The sequence below is a fragment of the Rhinolophus sinicus genome, chromosome 2 (genome assembly GCF_057876585.1).
Source record: "Rhinolophus sinicus isolate RSI-liver-muscle chromosome 2, RSI-T2T, whole genome shotgun sequence".
Taxonomy (NCBI): domain Eukaryota; kingdom Metazoa; phylum Chordata; class Mammalia; order Chiroptera; family Rhinolophidae; genus Rhinolophus; species Rhinolophus sinicus.
In genome coordinates this window covers 32,123,478-32,142,106 of record NC_142502.1, presented here as the reverse complement: position 1 = coordinate 32,142,106, position 18,629 = coordinate 32,123,478, and the positions used below count along the sequence as shown (strand labels likewise).

General features: G+C 34.8%; 1 protein-coding gene across 2 annotated transcripts in view; it reads right to left on the bottom strand.

Annotated features, from left to right (window-relative positions):
* THEMIS (thymocyte selection associated) overlaps window positions 1–18,629 on the bottom strand; it is a 176,570-nt gene that overhangs the window by 75,408 nt on the left and 82,533 nt on the right. For both annotated transcript variants that reach the window (XM_074333551.2, XM_019729460.3), the window contains exon 4: window positions 9,215–10,263. In XM_074333551.2, the coding sequence (XP_074189652.2) occupies window positions 9,215–10,263 (1,049 nt within the window). The remainder of the gene's footprint in view (window positions 1–9,214; window positions 10,264–18,629) is intronic.

Genomic DNA, 18,629 nt, shown 5'->3' with positions numbered 1-18,629 from the left:
TATCATAGGTACAAATACAGAATCATTCATGCATGTGTGCTTGATTCTATATGCTAATGAATAATGGAAATATAATATTTACAGAACAAAATGTGATAAGATTACTGGTAATTACATTTTCTTTTCTTCTATTTCCAAAATAGCATGCCTTACTCTTAAAACCACTTAAAAAGTATATCTATATATAAACACATAATATTGAATCTTATTTCAAAAGTGTGCTTTTAGTTCAAAAACAAAATAAAAGATCACTGAAAAAGAATTAATAACCCAGGAACAGACTGTTATATACAAAGAAATTTATTATGTGATAAAGAAAGCATGAGAATATTAGGAAGAATTACTTCATAAATTGTACTGAGATATTTTGGAGCCACCTTCATAACAAAATTCAGATGGATTTAGTAGTGTATAATACATATTATATATATATTATATATATAATTATATATATTATATTATATATATATAGTAATATATATAAAAACACACAGAGGGTGGCTAAAAAATGTATGCACGTTTTTAAAAAAGAAAAAACTGTATTAAAATTGTAATACTCAATATATAACAATAACAAAAGATGAATACAAGTTATGTGTATATAATTTTTTGGCACCTCCGGTATATATATATATATATATATATATATATATATATATATATATATTCACATACTTGCATACATACATACACATATATCTATGTATGTATGCATGCATATATGTATGTATTAAATATATATGAAAACAATTCTGAAAAAATTAGAATAGAATTGATGAACATACACTAAATCACTGGAATGGGGATACCTTTAAAAGCAATAAAAGTATGCACATATGAAAGGTTAACAGGTTTAACTGCACAAAAAATTATTATAATATTTCCGCATAGAAGTATTGAGAACAAGTAGTCTGGAAAACTTATCTGAAAATGTGACATTTGGAGACTTTTTAAAAATATGTGGAGTGAAAAGGAATTTACTTAGAGAAAAGTAAAATAAATGAAATAAAATAAATTTCCTTCCTTACTCCTTTCCTTTTTTCTCTTTCCCCCTTTTCTTTCCTTCCTCCCACAAACATTTATTGATTGATAGCTCTGTACCAGGAACTTTAATGAAACACTAAGGAAGCAAACACAAATATACATTCCTAGGTCTGAAGAAGCACAAAGTCTAATTAGTATGATTGATAAGTAAAAGAGCTGTTATAACACTTTACAGTAAGTGCTATGGTAGCAGTTTGTAAGGCCTGTTATGGAAACCCAAATTAGGAACACCAAACTCAGACTCAGAGTTGAGGGTTGGGAGGTAGAGGAGTGTGAACGAAATTTCCTTAGAGCAGACAACATGGAGTACTTGTAAAGCTGGTTTAAGATTCTAGCTCTAACTGGTAGCTTTCTTTCCTTGGTCAATTATTCTCTGAGCCTCAGTTTCCTTGTTTATAAATTGGAAATAATAATAACACTAATGGGGAAACTGGAAGATTTAATGAGAAATTTTATTTAGAATTTCAATAAATGGTTGTTAAAAAAAATTAAAAAGTAAAATTCCGTTTGGAAAGATTGGAAACTGCAGAGAGAATAAAGTCTTAAAATGGCAAATTTAATATGGCTGAATTGTAAATGTGAGAGAAGTATGGAGAGGAGTCAAGTTTGAGTAAGACTTTTTAAAATTTGAAAAAAAATACTTTAATTTTTGGAAGACTATCTTTATGCATTCTTTCATAGCCATCTTATACTCATTTTCTATCTTGACATTTACCCAGAAAATTTGGTTTGGGAAGCAAAGCATGAATGTTTTCATTTACGTAAACCTGACATCAATGAAATCACCACCAAAATATGTCAAAGTAATGGTTGACTTGCAAGCAATTGGGAAGTTGTAGTAAAACTTATTTGCTCAAATAACGTAGCTTATGCCTTACCAATTTATTCCTAGGCAAGGTTTTTATTCTAAACTAAATTCAGAACTGATAAACATAGTAATGGAAAAGTCAGCTAAGTCAGTTTTTGGAACTGCAAAGCCAGCTGGAACTTACCTCCTCACGATTCCTCCAACTAGTCTTCAGATTTTTTAAAATTTAAAAGACAAACCTGAAGATAGTGGGCTCAAAGAACAGAACTTAAATATCTAGTGAGCCCACATTCAGCTCAATGATTCTAGGCACTAAAATTCCTACAGGGACTATAGGAAGTTGACAATTCAAGTGTGTTCACTTTATACATAATGTGCACTAGACGTTCCAAACTGCTGATTCTTCTGTTAAAACTGGTCATTTCTAAACAGGGATTTCTAGGTTATGGGCATTTAAAAAACTGAAAACTATTCTAGCCTTTGTAAAAGCCAGAATACTAAAGTGAAAGGATTTACTCTGAATTTTATTCAACCATTTTATCAATACACTGGGAAAATATTATTTTTAATTCACTTTTTTTTTACAGCTAAAAAGTAATACACTGAAAAAAATGATAATCACATATTTGGTGGTATTTTAGTTCTTGACTCCTCAGATGGGAGAGGGAGGTGAGGAACAGTATTAACTAACTGTTTTTCATCAGCCCTTCTTCACTCCTTCAGTGAGAACATTCGCAGTTGGTTGAAAGATCAAAGAGGACCAAAATTTTGGTTCATTGATGTATTTCCAAGTAGACATGTAATTCAGGTATCCCACAATGGAAAAAAAACACTGTTCGTTGGACATAAACTTTCTAGAGAATGAGTATTTTATTAGTAGTTTGATAATGTGATCATTTTTGGTGAAAATTTTCTAAAATGTAAGACAATGTTTTCTAATACTTTCTTTCACCAGTTCTTTTTTATTTAAAACTCATTTAAACCATTCTTTGGTTATCTAGCTAGAAGTATTAATGTAGTGCATGTCATACCTAGAGTAAAACTTTAAAAGTTATGTTTTACTCTCCCACTTCCAGAAGCACAGCAGAACTTATAAATATTCTGCACTTTCCAATGGGCATAGAATTCTACCTGCAAGGTTTCAGTTGGAACTCGAGTTTAGCTTATTTTCAACTCAGCAATTCATATATTCACCCTTTGCCCTCTCCTCCCATCATTTTCACTTCTTACTCTAGTTAGTTGTTTACAGGCTCATGTCATTTACTAGACTATAAACCTCAAGCAACTCAAAATAATGATGTATTATTCTATATGTGTCTTGCCCTAACAACAGCTCAAATATCAGCTGAAAATATGCTAAAATTGTATCTCACAGTTAAAAATTCATTAACATTTTAAAGAAAGATCATAAGTTCCCTTTATTTTCCTTATTAAACAGATTTAAGACCCCAATTTTTAGCATATGACCAAGTTCTACCGGCTTTGCCTTTGGCCTTTGAAAACTGCTAAAATGAAAATTTCCCCCACTCACAGGGAAAATGGACTTACAGCTTCTATGCTATACCAAGAGGATACACCAAGAGTAGATAGATATCAGTCTGCAGACGTGTGGAGCGGGTTACAAATCCGAACACTCTAATATCTTTATACCATTTCAAGTTAACAACAACAAAACAAATCACACCATTTTAGTGTGGAAAATATTCTAAATCGTATAGACGACAAATGAGTGGATGTAAGACTATTCTCTGAAGCTCTAGATTCAGTTCAGGAGTGTGGGTTACTTTAACACTTTTCAGCCACGCTAACTGTCACACCAGAGCAGAAGTGAGTTTTTGCACCCAGCAGCAACTAGTGAAGGGCTCTCTCTGCAGCAACCAGAACTTTTGGTTTCCTTCTGCCTTTTCCAGCCCACACTCCAATTCTGGTACAGGGTTTGTTTTCTGTTCACTTCACAGCACCTTGCATTACTGCCTCCTTTGCTCTTGGCCTTCATATCTCCTATGGGTGTTCTTGTCCAACAGAAATCTAGAAATTCTGGCAGCAAAGTGGACACTTGGGATTTAAATGGCCAAACAGAGTTAGTGAAATGCAAGATTTCTGATAGCTACAGTCTCTGAAGGAGTGGAATATCTCCTCTTTCAGCCAAAGGTTTGTTTTTCGATCTGGTTATAGGCTCTTTCATCAGAATACAGAAGTTACATATTTCCTGTGTGGCACTCAGAAGTCATAGCCATATATGTCTCAACAGGCAAAAACTCCAGTGAGTATATGTTCTTTCAAACTATCTGAAACTACATCTGACACAGAAAGTAACCCTCCGGAAGGAGAGTGTGCTCCACAACATTCCTATTCAGAATACAATTTTAGGCCCAGCCTCATTGACTTTAGACACCTTATAGTACTGTTTTCATTTGATTAAGAATCAAAATGCAAAAATCTTAAATACAGTATTTCTACACTGTCATAAGCCTAAAAAGAATTTTAAGGTTCACTTGGCATTTTCTCATCCCTTTGCTTAGACCCCCATACATTATTCTCCTAAACAGTTAATTATCATATTTTTAAAACAACAATAAAATCCTTCAATGTAAAACTTCATAGGCCTTGAGATCTGCCATCTGTGAGTGATGTCATCTGTGTTGATATTCGTCTCCCCCTCTCACCTGCCCCTGCTCATATCCACATTACAATTCTCAACTTTCTACTATAATCAATTTTCTCTTATTTAGGTATTGCTAAAGCTAGAGAACAATTGACAATCTTACCTTGGAAATGAATTATTTCTATTTATTCTAGTTCCTATAACCTGTCCTCATATATTTTTAATTTCTAAATTTCTTAGATGAACTTGTAGGGTTCATAACTGACAATGGATACCTAACACAGGTGAATCTGACTTATACTGAGTACATATAGTTTCTTCCTCTTAGCCATCTCATACATCTGTCCTGTTATTTCACAGGGCAAGAAATGATCTAGTGAAGTGAATGACCTACTATGAAGGCAAAAGTGAACTTATAAAACAAAGCATCTGATACTCTCCTCTGTATATGTAATAAGGTATTTTAATGAGTTAAATGAGTTTGAATATTTGAACTCTGAATAAGCCTTACAAATTATTCTCTGAATTTAAAGCAGTAGTCCACATACAGTCCAAAATCTTAGAGGCTTGTTTTCAATGGCTGCTTCCTGCCTGTAGAATATAAAAAATTGTTCTATCCAATCACTTCAAAAGCATACATAGATAGAAAAGCTTTAATGTAGGTATCAGAAGAAACATAAAATAAATATATGGAAAGATGGCATTGTGATAAGAAGAAATAGTTGGTTGCAAGACTTTTTGGGTAGATTATACAGAAACTGACAGAGCTTCTTTTTATATTCCAAAAATTACCCACTAAGCAGATAACTATCTTTATGGGACGAAAAATTGTTGAAAATGAGGAGGTCAGTAAGTCGGAATACAGATAAATTATAATATTCCCTGACATTTTAAAGTAATTTCAGGGAAAATATAGTTCTTCAGCTACCATTGTATGATTGGATTATAAACAAAGAATCATCGACCCTTCTCAACTGATTGATAAACTTTGAACCAAGCAGGAATCTCCTGACAATATCACTGACCTATGGTTTCCTAGCTTCTGCTGTAATCTTTTGAGGACAAAAAAATCTGTTACAACATATGACACCAAAATTGTCCTCCTTTGACTCTCAACTAATGTTGCAATGAAAAATAAGAGTGTACTCTTTGCTACAGAGTAGTTCTTTAAATGTTTAAAATAATATCATCTAGTATCAAGTCATTCAAGTTTAGACTGTCACTCAGTTCCCTCAATAGGTCCTTAGATGAAAATGGCTCCTGGACCTTTTATCATCTTAACAAACAACTCTGAATGTCTTAACAAACTTCAGTTAATCATTATTCTTTAGAAGTGAGACTCAGTACTAGACATTGCGACCATAATCCTTGTGGGGTTTGACCAGTAAAGAAGCAGTTAGGAATTATTAAGTTGATTTGGAATTCTACATGTATGAATTTAGTAAAAGACTGCATTAGTTTTATTTTAATTGCTGTGAGATAATAGTAGCTTCCAGTTCCCAGTTCAAAGGTCCTGAAAGCCGTGTTGTAATTCCTAAGTAATAAGAGCACTAGAAACATCTTTTTTTCTAATATTCCTTCTTTGATCCCAGTTCCTGACACCAGGCTCCTAAATCCTTTGGAATTTCCTGGGTGATAGGAGTGTCTTTTGTTCTAATGAAGTGACTCTGGATGGCTCCTGGAGGGGGCTTGGTCACCAGAAACGTCAAGGCATGATTAGATGTTTGGAATTTTCAGCCACACCCTCCTCTAATTCTCCAGAATGGTAAGAGGCCCTGGAAATTGAGTTAATAATTGATCATGCCTATTTGAGGAAGCCTGTACAAATATCCCAAAATATGGGGTTTGGGAGAGCTTCCAGGCTGGTGAAAACATCCCCAGACCAGGAGAGAGGCATATCCCAACTGGCCTGGGGACAGAAGCTCCTGAGCTTAGAACACTCCCAGAGCTCGCCTTCTATATCTCTTCATACGACTGTTCATCTATATCCTTTAATAAAATGGTACAGAGAAGTAAGCATTTTCCTGAGTTCTGTGAGTCACTCTAACAAATTACTCAAACCTGAGGAGATAGTCATGGAAACCTCTGATTTGTAGACAAGTCCGACAGAAGTTGTGGGTAACCTAGGGACCTACTACTTGCGTAGGCATCTGAAGTGGGGTATGAGCAGTCTGGTGGGACGAAGCGCTTAGCCTGCGGGATCTGACACTATCTCCAAATAAATAGTGTCAGAATTAAGTTGTAGGACACCAGCTGGTGTCAAGGAACAGCTTAGTGTGGGAAAAACCCCACACATCTGGTGTTAGAAGTGTTATGAGTGTGTTAGTAGCATGACAGTAAAGAAGATTCATAGGAGGAAGAGTGGAGATTTTTCCAAAAGAGTAGCCTAGACATAGCAGTCTTGCTCTCTGAGTTTCTCTCTTAATAAAACACTTAGAGCACGTTCATCTGACATTCTGTAAAAAGGCACTTAAAAAATTTTTAACCTATATATTTTTTCTAAGGCCGTTTTAGAAGTTTAAGGTTTTTGATCCCTTCCTTTCTGATTGTAATAGACATCTATTCTTTTGTATCTCCAGATCTTCACATACAGTTCTAGTATTTATTTTTTGAGACAACCAGTCCTCTTTCCCTTCCTCACCAATCTTGACTGTCGTTGGGCAGCCAAGCAGTTAATTGAACCAGGAGATGATCATGCATTCCAAAGTTCTTCTCTTTTTAAAATGATTATATTCTTTCCTAATGATGAACTATGAGATGCAGGAACTATCTGCAGTAGTTTGCCTCAGATGAATAAAACTAGCCAGTGAAAAAGAATCAGTGTGTGAGGAAAAGTAAGGCCCATTCTGGCTGTGTTCAAGATGCTGTTTCCAATGGTCCCTGGAGTTTAGCTGTATTCTTAGGTTCTCCACAAGTACATGAGCTAATAAATTCACTAAAAAGGAGAAAGGAAAAAAGCCACTTTGCAACAAAATGAGTTCTAACTTAAATATAGATTTTTCTATCCCAAGTTTTTACTTATTCCTCCCTCCCAATTTTATGTCCTGTATTAGTTTTCTATTATTCCTGTAATATAAATATGGTGCCTTACACAATACAAATTTATTATCTTAGAGCTCTGTTATTCAGAAATCTGAAATGAGTCTCATTGGCTAAAATCAAGGTGTTGGCACAGCTGAGTTCCGTTCTGGAGACTCTAGGGAAGATTTCTCTGCCTTTTCTAGCTTTTAGATACCATCTGCATTCCTTGGCTCAATGCTCCTTTCCTCCAACTTCAAAGTCTGCAATGTTGAGTTTCTCTGATGATTCTTCTGTAGGTACAGCTCTCTGATGCTGACTACAACTGGGAAAGTTTCTTTTAAGGACTCTTGTGATTAAATTGGATCTACCTGGATAATCCAAAGCACTCTGTTTATTTTATGGCCCTTAATTTTAAGCACACAGGTAAAGTCTCTTTACCATACAATGTAACATAGTTACAGGTTCTGAAGGTTTAGGTGCGGACACCATGGGACGGGTTGGGGAGTGAGGGGATGGGACATTATTCTGCCTACCACTAAACAAAAAACAAAACAGCATTCTTTCTCTCGTATCATTCAATTCAGTAATAAAAAATATAGTAAACAGGAGAAGCCAGATATCCTCCATATTAATAGAAACCTGTTAATCAACATTATACGGGAACAGTTGTTTAATTCAAAATGACTCCTTCAAAATTGTTCTTCTGAAAAGAAAATTTCGGCTGATCTTATCTTCTGAAGATGGGTTTGAAGATCCTTACCGGATTTCCCCAGCATACAACCAAGTGCAATCTTTGAAATGTAGAATTAAAAGTAGTGCTGTACCCACATACTTGAAGCCTGAGGCAGCTATCTTTCCTGAGTAAAGACAGTAAACACAGCATCTCTCTTTGTTTTACTAATAGCTTTGTTTCCCTAAGCTACTAGCACAACATCTGCCAGGCCAGAATGCACTCTATCTATATGCCGTAGAACCACTGCCGGACAGATAAACGACCTACGCCTCACGTGTAAGGGCGAGTGCTTTCCAGGCATTCAGCAGGCAGTTTTCAAGAGGTAACAACTTCAAGTAAAAAGGAAGCTACAACCTCTCCTCACCCAAAATCTTCAGTGCGGTTATGGAGCTTTATTCTGTTATGATCTCAGACTGTCTGCAATTTTATTGATTTTGTTTTTCAATAGAACTGTTAAAGTTTACAGTTCTCAGATAGGCAGAATGTGGGCAGATGCTCATATGCTCACACACAGTTCTGCCAAGATATTTTTACATCTTTCTGCACTTAAAACAAAATGAAGACATGTGTTATAGATGCATGCTACTGATAACTCCCCAGGAGAAGAGAGCTTTTCGTACGCTTATTTCCTGGATGAAGTATTAAAACAATTCTACCTAGAAAAAATAAAACAGATTTGCTTCTGAGGCACCTTATAAAACATTCCTCATTACCCAAACCCATTGAAATGGCAATTTGGATCAGCATCTTTACACGTCATCCTTGCTATTTCTAATTCAATGTAAACTTCTTGTCACATCTACTGGTTAAACATCAAAATACAAAATGCTGTGACAGCTTATGCTCTGTTGATGTTCATTCATCTATTGTGCATCAGAAAGGCTTATTTCAAACATGGCATGAAAGAAAGAAAAGTAAGCAAAAAACAAACTCAGAAGAAACTTGAAATAAAGTACCTCAAGTAAAACACTCAAGAGGAAAAACCGAAAAATCATAGCCTTACCTTGGGAGACTTAGGCAGAGCCACTGTCTTTTTTTCTGCTAAGTTTAGTAGAGTTAACTTTGTTTCCCCCACTGAGGGATGTTTGGGAGGGCGAGGTGGGGGGTGCAACAATGAACTTTCATATCTCCGCATCATGTAATATTGTTCTTCAGTGATCTCTTCGATTAAAGTCCTGACGAGAAATGATTCTGTATCCTGAGAAAAATTACTAACTAACTGAACAGTCATATTCAAGCGGCCAACAGGAATTTCCCAGCACTCCCTGGGGTTGGCAAAGTCACTTATGAGTAGATAAGAATCTGTGATAGCTTCTTCCAATTGCAGTCCTGGTGTAGCAGCCAAAATGTCTTCTTCAATGGAAAGATCTCTCACAGATACCTTCACATTGAATGGCAAGTGGAACTGTGCACAAAGCTCAGAAATATGGTACAGTTTCTTATCATGAATCACCTCGACAAAGCCTCCTTCCATGTACAAAGGGAGCAGTGCTGCCTCAGAGGATTTTTTGAGGATTTTTTCACAGGCCAGAACATTAACCACTTTTTTGATTCCCTCAGAGAGGACTTCAGTTGTCTGTGAGTGATGCACTAGAAACTGGTCCCCAACAGACACGGATGACAACTCATCATGAGTGGGATGAAAGGCTTTGGTGGCCACAACATGGAGGGGTTCCTTATCACTCTTCGCTATCTCTAGGTCATAAGCTGTTGGAAACTCCCGAGGTCGCCGCTTGAATTTGCCTTTATAGCTAGTGGGGATTAAGAAGTGTCTTTTAGGAAAATTGCTTCTAATTTCTGAAGATAAGATCCTCGATGCCTGGTACTTTTTGTGAATCACAATGGTTTTCCCAGGCTGTAAAATGCTCCTGGGTAGCTGGTTTCCTTGAGGCACTTCTATGATTTCAGCCACTATGGGGAACTCTTTACTGGTCATTTCAGAAAGATCTTGTGTAGATAACAGCTGAAGAAACCAGTTGGCATCATAACTATCAGTAATGTCTTTGACTTCAACATCTAAACTGGGGAGGATGCGGACTATATCCTTCCGGACTGGAATAAAAAAAAACAAAACAACAACAAAAAAACGACTATGACATTTTGTGCATCAAAATTTTGCCATGAGGTAGTATTGGAATCTTTCCAGGTACCACAAGTAGATTTTATTTAAAAACAAAACAAAAAAACCCTCAGATGATCATGATATAACATTTATGTTTGACTTTCCTTTTACAAATGTTAAAATAAAATAGATCATATATAAAACTGGCACCCATAAACCAGCTGCTCAGATTAAAAAATGAACATTAATCAGTACCTTGGAGCCCTCTGACCTTCACCAAAATCACATCCTTCTTATTGAAATCTAAGGTTAACCATTCTCTTGATTGTGGTGTTAATCATTCCCTCATTTTTCTTATAATTTTATCACATATAATATATATCAATATATGTGCATGTGTGTAAATTTATATGTCTGTGTATTTTTTCCAGAAGGTTTGTTATATTATTTTAAATCATGTTCCTGAGGTCCAGATAATAAATTTAAAATTACCTTAGAAGAAAGTTTTGGTAATTCAGATAAGACACTTCCTGCATAAAGCCCAAGACGTACATTCTTTAAACAAAATTTTATCATGTGGGATACAGTCACATCGCAAAATCATGGGAACAGATACTTAAGATTAATATATGGAAATGGATACCAGTATGCATTATTTTAATTATTTCTTTCTCTCCTATTACTGCATTAGCACCTGGATAGAAAAGGAGTGGCTTAAGATGGGTCATAATCAGAGGAGCCACTCAGGGGCCCTAGGTATGCTGGTAAGGTACTTACCAATACATTCTTTACCTGTTGTGTCACTGGGAACTAATGAATCTCTCTATATTCTTCCCAAGAACCCACTGTCCCAGAAGCATTTTTTTTGAGACTATGGGAACACTATGGAGACACTTAAAATATTGTCCTGAAATTATCTGCTCTCCATGTACTACCTCACACAGTAGCCTTATAAATGGTCTTACATTAAAAATAGTTAATATGAACATATTAACAGAATTTTAAATGGTTTATATATTTTTGATTTCCTAATACTTAATGTTTTATAGCATTTTCACGATCTGCTATTGTTTCCCAATATCTCTAGGCATCCTGCTGTTAGTATTCTTTCTTCTATGCATGCTTCAGAAAATGAATAATTCGAAGATTTAGAAGACAAAATTTCCTTTTCTAAAACATTATCTATATTACTAATTTTATATTATTAACTCTTTATGCAGCATCTGAAAACTATAACTATAATTTGCATTGTTATTATTTGCATGCTATTTACAGAGTTCTTGAAGATATAGAATGAAAAAGTATTATTTTATGTTCTTGAATATAAAAAAGAAAAACTTTTTAAAAAATTAGTTGTTGTCTATAGGCTGAAGGTCAGTAAAAATTGTAAAGATTCTTCATTGAAAAAAAAAGAGACAGGCTAAAAGAACACTTCTTACCTTTACCTATTCATTTTATGAAGTTTAGTATACCCAAATTTTGAGATTGTTGCCACAGGCTTCCTTGAACCCCAAAGTAATTTTAGAAACTCTAAAATCTTAGTTATTTAGATCAATGAACTAGGTTTAATAATTGTGGGCTAGCATTAGATAGGTTCATAGGTTCATGTCATTTCTCAAGTGGAGGGAACAGCTAGACATTGGTAAAATAGATGCCGTTAAGAAATTTCTGGGGGCGTTACACTGACCCATCAGAACATAGAGACCCTAATGGATGCCAGATCCTAATCTATATTTGGGTACAGTAGGTACTGTGGGAGAAGAAATGGTCTCAATATCTTAGGAGGACCTTGTCTCTGCCAGCGAAAGCCTCAGGCCAGGCTATCTGATCCCTGTTAAGTATTTATGCTTTCAGTTCATGACCTATCTTCAATATGTTTGTACAATCCGCTGAAGTTATGCTAACCTATCTCAACCCACTTGATATATTAGTAGCATTTGACAGAGTAGATTCGACAGATCTCTTTGCTCTATTTTCCTCATTTATTTCCTTATCTTACCTATGATTCTTCTCAATTTCTTTGCTGGTTTCTTCTCTCTACACACTACCCACCCTCTCTCCCCTCAACATTTTCATGTATCTTGGTTCTCTATTTTTCTATCAACACTCATGCCCACTGTGATCTTACACTCTTATGTCTTTAAGTACCATTTATATGCTGATAACTCTCCAAAGTATACCTCAAGCTAAATATTTCTCCTATTTAGGACGTCCACTTGGATGTCTAAAACATGTCTCAAAATTCACATGCCCAAATTGAAATTCTGACCTTCCCAATCAAAACCTAGTCTATCTGGTGCATTTTCCATCTCAGTTATTGAGGACTCCAATCTCCTTATTCAGTCCAGAAATCTCAGAAACATCCTTAGTTTTTCTCTTTTTCTAACACCTAACATCCATTGTATAGGACTACCCTATTCTATGCCACATTATGTCTTGCCTGGTTTATTGCAATGGATTCCTAACCAGTCTTCTTACAGTCCCATCTGTAGAGGGCAGCCAAAGATTCTTTTTATATGTTAAATTGATCATGTCTCTCTGCTGTTCAAACCCCAACAATGGCAGTCCTTTTCACTCTGAATAAAAATCAGTGCCCTTACTCTAGTCCTAGGTACCACTTGGATCTCATCTGCCAGTGTTGCCTCCCATTTTTAGTCAGGTCTTTGCATGGCCTGCTTCCTCTGCTTCCTACATCCTTTAGCCAGATATGTTTATGGCTACCTTCTCTTCATCTTCAAGTCTGCCTAAATATTATTTTCTCAATAAGACTTGCTTAATATGTACTTTCAATAGACTGAATATTTGTGTCCCCCTAAAATTTGTATTTTGATAACTAAGACCCAATTTGATGGTATTTGGAGGCAGGAACTTTGGGAGATGATAGGTTATAAGATTAGTGCCCTTATAAAAGAGACCCAGAGAGATCCCTTGACTTTCTGTCATGTGAAGACATAGTGAGAGGATCATTGTTTGTGAAGCAGGAAGTGGATCCTCACTAGACATCAAATCTGCCAGAAACTTGATCTTGAATTTCCGGCACCCAGAACAATAAGAAATAAATTTATGTTGTTCAGAAGCCACCCAGTCTATCGTATTTTATTAGTCACCAAATGGACCAAGAGAGTGCTCTATTTAAAATTGCAACTATCTCTTTCCCTTGCCCTTCTCTGCTTCTCTATTTTCCATGTTACCTTTCACCTTCAAACATTCCATATAATTTGCTTATTTATTATGACAATTGTTTATTGTTTGTCTTTCCAGATTGTAACATACGCTCAAAAGGAGCAGGAGTCTTTGTTGTTTTGTCCACCAATGCGTTCCAATTTCTAGAATGGTGCTGGCACAGAGTAGGTACTCAGTAAATGAATTGAGTGAATGAAGAACAATCACAAGAACAACATCCTTGATTGAGCATTAAAGGATGTGATCCAGTCAACAAGTCAAGTTCCATGTAAAATTTCATTAGGAAGGAAAGAAAAGGTTTCTACTGCTAAATCTCCTGCTATTAATTACAGAAGGTATTATACATTTCATTTAAAACATCTTCTTTTAGGTTGTAGTTTATGTTACTCAATGGCTTATTACATGCAATAAATATATTATTATTTGTTTTCTACAAAATAGTAATCTAAAGACTTAGGGTATAATAATAATTATGATGTATATACCTTAAGAGAAGATTCAATACAGGGAAATAGCACGAAGGTCAACAACTCTTTCTAGATCCATTAGAGAACTGAGGTCAAAGGGCAAACCATCACCCAAAAAACTTGAGAGATAGGTGAATTCAGAAAGTTATAGCTTAATGGGAGCAGACACCACTGCTGGAGCAAGCAACTGGTAAGAACACTTTAAGAGTATTCTTAAAGAGTATATTTGAAAGTGGATGTGGATTATAAATGTATATTGCAAACTGTATGGCAACCACTAAACATATTTTTAAATATAATTGATATGCTAAGAGTGGAGAGAAAAAGGAATCCTATAAAAACCTCAATTAAAGCCCCAGTAGGCAGAAAAAGAGTGAAAGAAATAACACATCTAGTGTTGGGATGGTGATAAAGATAGATATTATGAAAAATGTGGTTGCAACATGAGTCATTAAGGATGGGGGGAAATTACAAGCCAAGATAGAATAGGAAAGAGACTATCACAGATGATAAGAACACTTTGATCAAAGAGAACGAGGCATATAAAACAGGGTATAGTCAATAATTAACATGTATCCTAAGAATCCAGCCTTGGGATTTTAAGCTAGAGCATGGGGTTTGGACAGACGACTCACTGAAAGTTAAGACTATGAAGATGAATTAACCCATTGAATGCCAGGCAGAGGAAAAGATAACTACTGCAGGATGAAATAAAAATACTTGAGATTAAGAATGACCAATTTAAATTAGGAATTCGGCAAGTTAATTTGATAGCACAATGGGAAGAGAAGACATAATCAGAGTATTTGCCTTTCTCTACCCATTTCCGTGAAGCCCATAGATACCCAGTGTACAGACAACTCAATCTGCCTATTTTGCATCAATATCAAATATTACCTATTTTGCTTTCGTGTATGTTAGTGTAGTAAAACAAAACCATTCTTGGTCTTGTATACCATTCTCTTTACTCAGGCATGTTTTAAGTTCTCCATAGCCAAAAGTTAGAATAAAAATTTATATTTGGTTAAAATTATATAGAATTTGGTAATTACATCCTAAGTTTTTAAACTGGAATGGTCATAACTAGTTTTTATGATGAATTTTATTATATCTAAGTATGTGTCCAAGAGAAAGATAAAGAAATCAACACTTCTTTGTTTTGTTTTTCCTACAAAACAAAAAGTTACATGCTATAAAAATAGCTAAAAAAATAAAAGGGGAGAAAAAACAATTTATCAGCTTTAGATTACTACCACTTACATTTTGAGTTATATATATATATACATATATATATATATATATATGTATATATATATATAACTATAGTCGTGTGTGTGTGTGTGTGTGTTTTACACATTCTTTAAACAATCATTTGTTATTTTACAATTGAGAAAATGTAATTCTCCCTCTACCCACCACAACAAAAACAAAAAAACAGGGCATAGAGAGTCAGCTATATTGGAAAATTTCCCAAAAATATTATCTTGACTTCAAAATGATAAAGAAATAAGAAGGCGACAACTCAGAGCACAGAGACATTACTGAAGTGTTCATTACAAATTTTCTAGTTTCAAACTATCTAAAGTAAAAATAAAACCTTAGTTTAGACTTCCCACATTTTCTTTCTGGGTGAACATGAATTGTTCTTGCTTGGGTATATTTTATCCCCACCCCACTCCCATCTAAAAAAAAGCCCAAAAGAGGCATATAAAATGCAAGCAAAGGTAGAAAACTAAAAAAAAAAAACACTGTAAAATATTCTCAACAACAACATGGTAACATTTTAAAAAATATGTAAGAAATGACTCTTAGAAATTAAAAATATGATAGTTAAAATTAAAAATGCATTAAAATAGTTGGAGATGTAGTTAAGGAATTTTCCCTGAAGGTAAGTAAACCAGAGACAAGCGACATAAAATAGAGGAGAAAAGAGTCCTAGATCAGTATGGGAGCTTCAACTTGAGACTAGAAGTTACAGAAAGAAAAAGAGAAGAAAAAAAAAAATGGTTAAAAGGAAATTATCAAAGAAATTATCCTAGAAATGAAGGACTTAAATTTCCATACTGAAAACTGGCATCACAATGAAATAACTGACTCACCACAATGCACATTGCTTTGAAATTTCCGAATAGCATGGATAATCTTGCAAAGGCAATATTGGAAGCTAGAACATGACGGAGCAAAGCTTTCAAAATTCTGAGGAGAAATTATTTTCAAACTAGAATTCTATAAGTAGACAAACTTTCAATCGTATGTGAGTGTACAATAAAGATTTTTCAGATATGTAGGTCTTCTAACTAATTAATATTCTCTGCCCCTTTCTCCCTGTCATTGACTAAATGTCTGTGTTCCCCAATATTCACATCTTTAAATCCTACCTTCACAGTGTCATGGTGTTTGGAAGTGGGGCCTTTGGGAGGTGATACCAATTAGGTGAAGTCACAGGAGTGGAGGCCTCGTGAATGGAATTAATGACCTTCTAAGAATTATGAGAGAGCTAGCTTCCCCTCTCTGCTCTCCACTATGTGAGAATACAATGTTGAAGTCAGGAGTCTGTATCCAGGAAGAGGTTGCTCAGCAGAACTTGACGTGGCTGGCACCCTACTCCCAGACTTCCAACCTCCAGAACTGTGAGAAATGAATTTCTGTTGTTTGTAAGCCACCCAATCTACTGTATTGTTATAGCAGCCTGAGCTGACTAAGACAAGCGCCTATGCAGTAGGTCCAGAGAAAAACAAATTCAAACCAGAGGATGAGGATGGAGGGCTCCAGGAGGAATAGTTGCAGGAGAAAAAATAATAGAAAAAGCAGAGCTCTGGACAGTTTGGTCTCTGTGGAAAATTGCATTGAATGACTTAAAAATAGAGATGTGTGAGAATACTTCAAGACTTAGGAGAGGATTGATGAAAACCAAACATGAAACAATAAGGTCATCGTCACAGAAAACCAGAGTTATACAGAAATGGAATTATAGTCACCATACACCACCTGATTCAGCAGTGAATTGTCACAATAAAGAAAATACAAGTGCTTAACCATAATTTACCATACACTAAGAGAACAGGGAAGGGGAAAGGAAGTAGAAATGTGAGAGAATTAAATCTTCATCACCATATGCGGAAGTAGGTAGTTACTGTTGGAAGTCGATGACTCAAAAAATAGCAAAATTCCTGTATTTGGAAATGTAAAGGCAAATACAAGAAAGCAGTGACAGAATATTTAAAGGACGTACAAGGGCATAGTAGAATGTGGGGAAATTCGGGAATGATCAAGGGTTACAAGGCTCTTTACCACTATTTGACTTTTTTGACTTTGATAAAAAATTGGATTTTTAGAAATAAAATGAGAGAAAGAGATAGCTTTTCTCTCAGAATATTAAGAGATCAATGTGCTTTTTCTGCTATCTATTTATCACCTATTATAAACATTCACATACTGCCTTTCTGCTATCACCTTTCAGATTGTGTGATTTGAGCTTTCTGCTTGTAATGTCCTATATCTGAGAAAAAAACTGTACCCCAAAATTTTGGAAAGCACTGAGTTTTTCTCCTAAAAGGAGATGCTGCATTTCCACTCTTAAAATTTTAGTTAAGGAAGAAGTAATTATCAATCTATATTTCAAAACATAACATCATTAAAAAAGTTTTAACGACAAAGACTTCTGGATTTTTCAAGCAACTTTAAATAGCTGGCTCAATTTTTCATTTGCAAATATTATGTGTTTCATTCGTTACTCTAATATGAATTTTATCTTCCTGTGAAAGGCACAAATAGATTTTTGCATGACTTATATGCAACAAGTAATTAGAGGTCTTGGACAATTATTTATATCTATTTTTCAAAAAGATATAATTAAAAAAAAATATTAAATGTATGTGAGAGTTACAGGGGGTCTCAGGTTTAAAATGAAGATTATGATGAAGAATTTCCAGGAACAAATACTTCATTTAAATACTTTTTGCTGCTTTTCTTTTTCATGGAGAACAACATTTTACATTAATACCATATTTAACATTATCACTAGGTATAGAATATCTTTTATTTCCTCTTTTCTCTATTTACTTGCTAAGTTCTCTTAGCAAATCAATATTTCATAACTTCCTGTAGTTCTCAATATTTTTCATTTTGCTTTTTCCCCTAAAGTCTCTCAAAAAATTCCAATCCTTGGTTCAGAACTACTGTTTTTCTTGTCACTTTAAAAAGGAAGGACTCCTGCCAAGAGGGGTTTGAGCTGTGCCTGACCCTTAAGCCATTGGAAAGCAACTGAGTAACATGCCCTTGACTTTAAGGCAAGTTTGAATCTTCAGTTTAAGAAAAAAGTAATGTAAAACAAGACTAAGATCAATTTAAAAAGGAATAGTCTCCACTTTACATTTAGAAGAAAAATGTCTACAACAACAAATTTTTAAGAATTGGACATTTTGTGTTGGACACTCATCCTCTATTTCCTGGGAATATTCTGTAGTCACTACACATGCAAAGCAATCTCAAAGAACATCTGTCCTGAAATTGCTATACAATAAGAACTAACGCTTAAACTAATTCCTAAGAAGTTAAAGATGCAAAATAATTAAAATCAAAATTCAATTTTAACATCATAAAAGAATGGAAATTGTACTATGACATTTTTGGGAAGGATTTTGTTTCAACTAAAGGCTTTCTCCTGGGATCTTGCTTAGCAGGAAACCATATTGAAGTCTACCTAA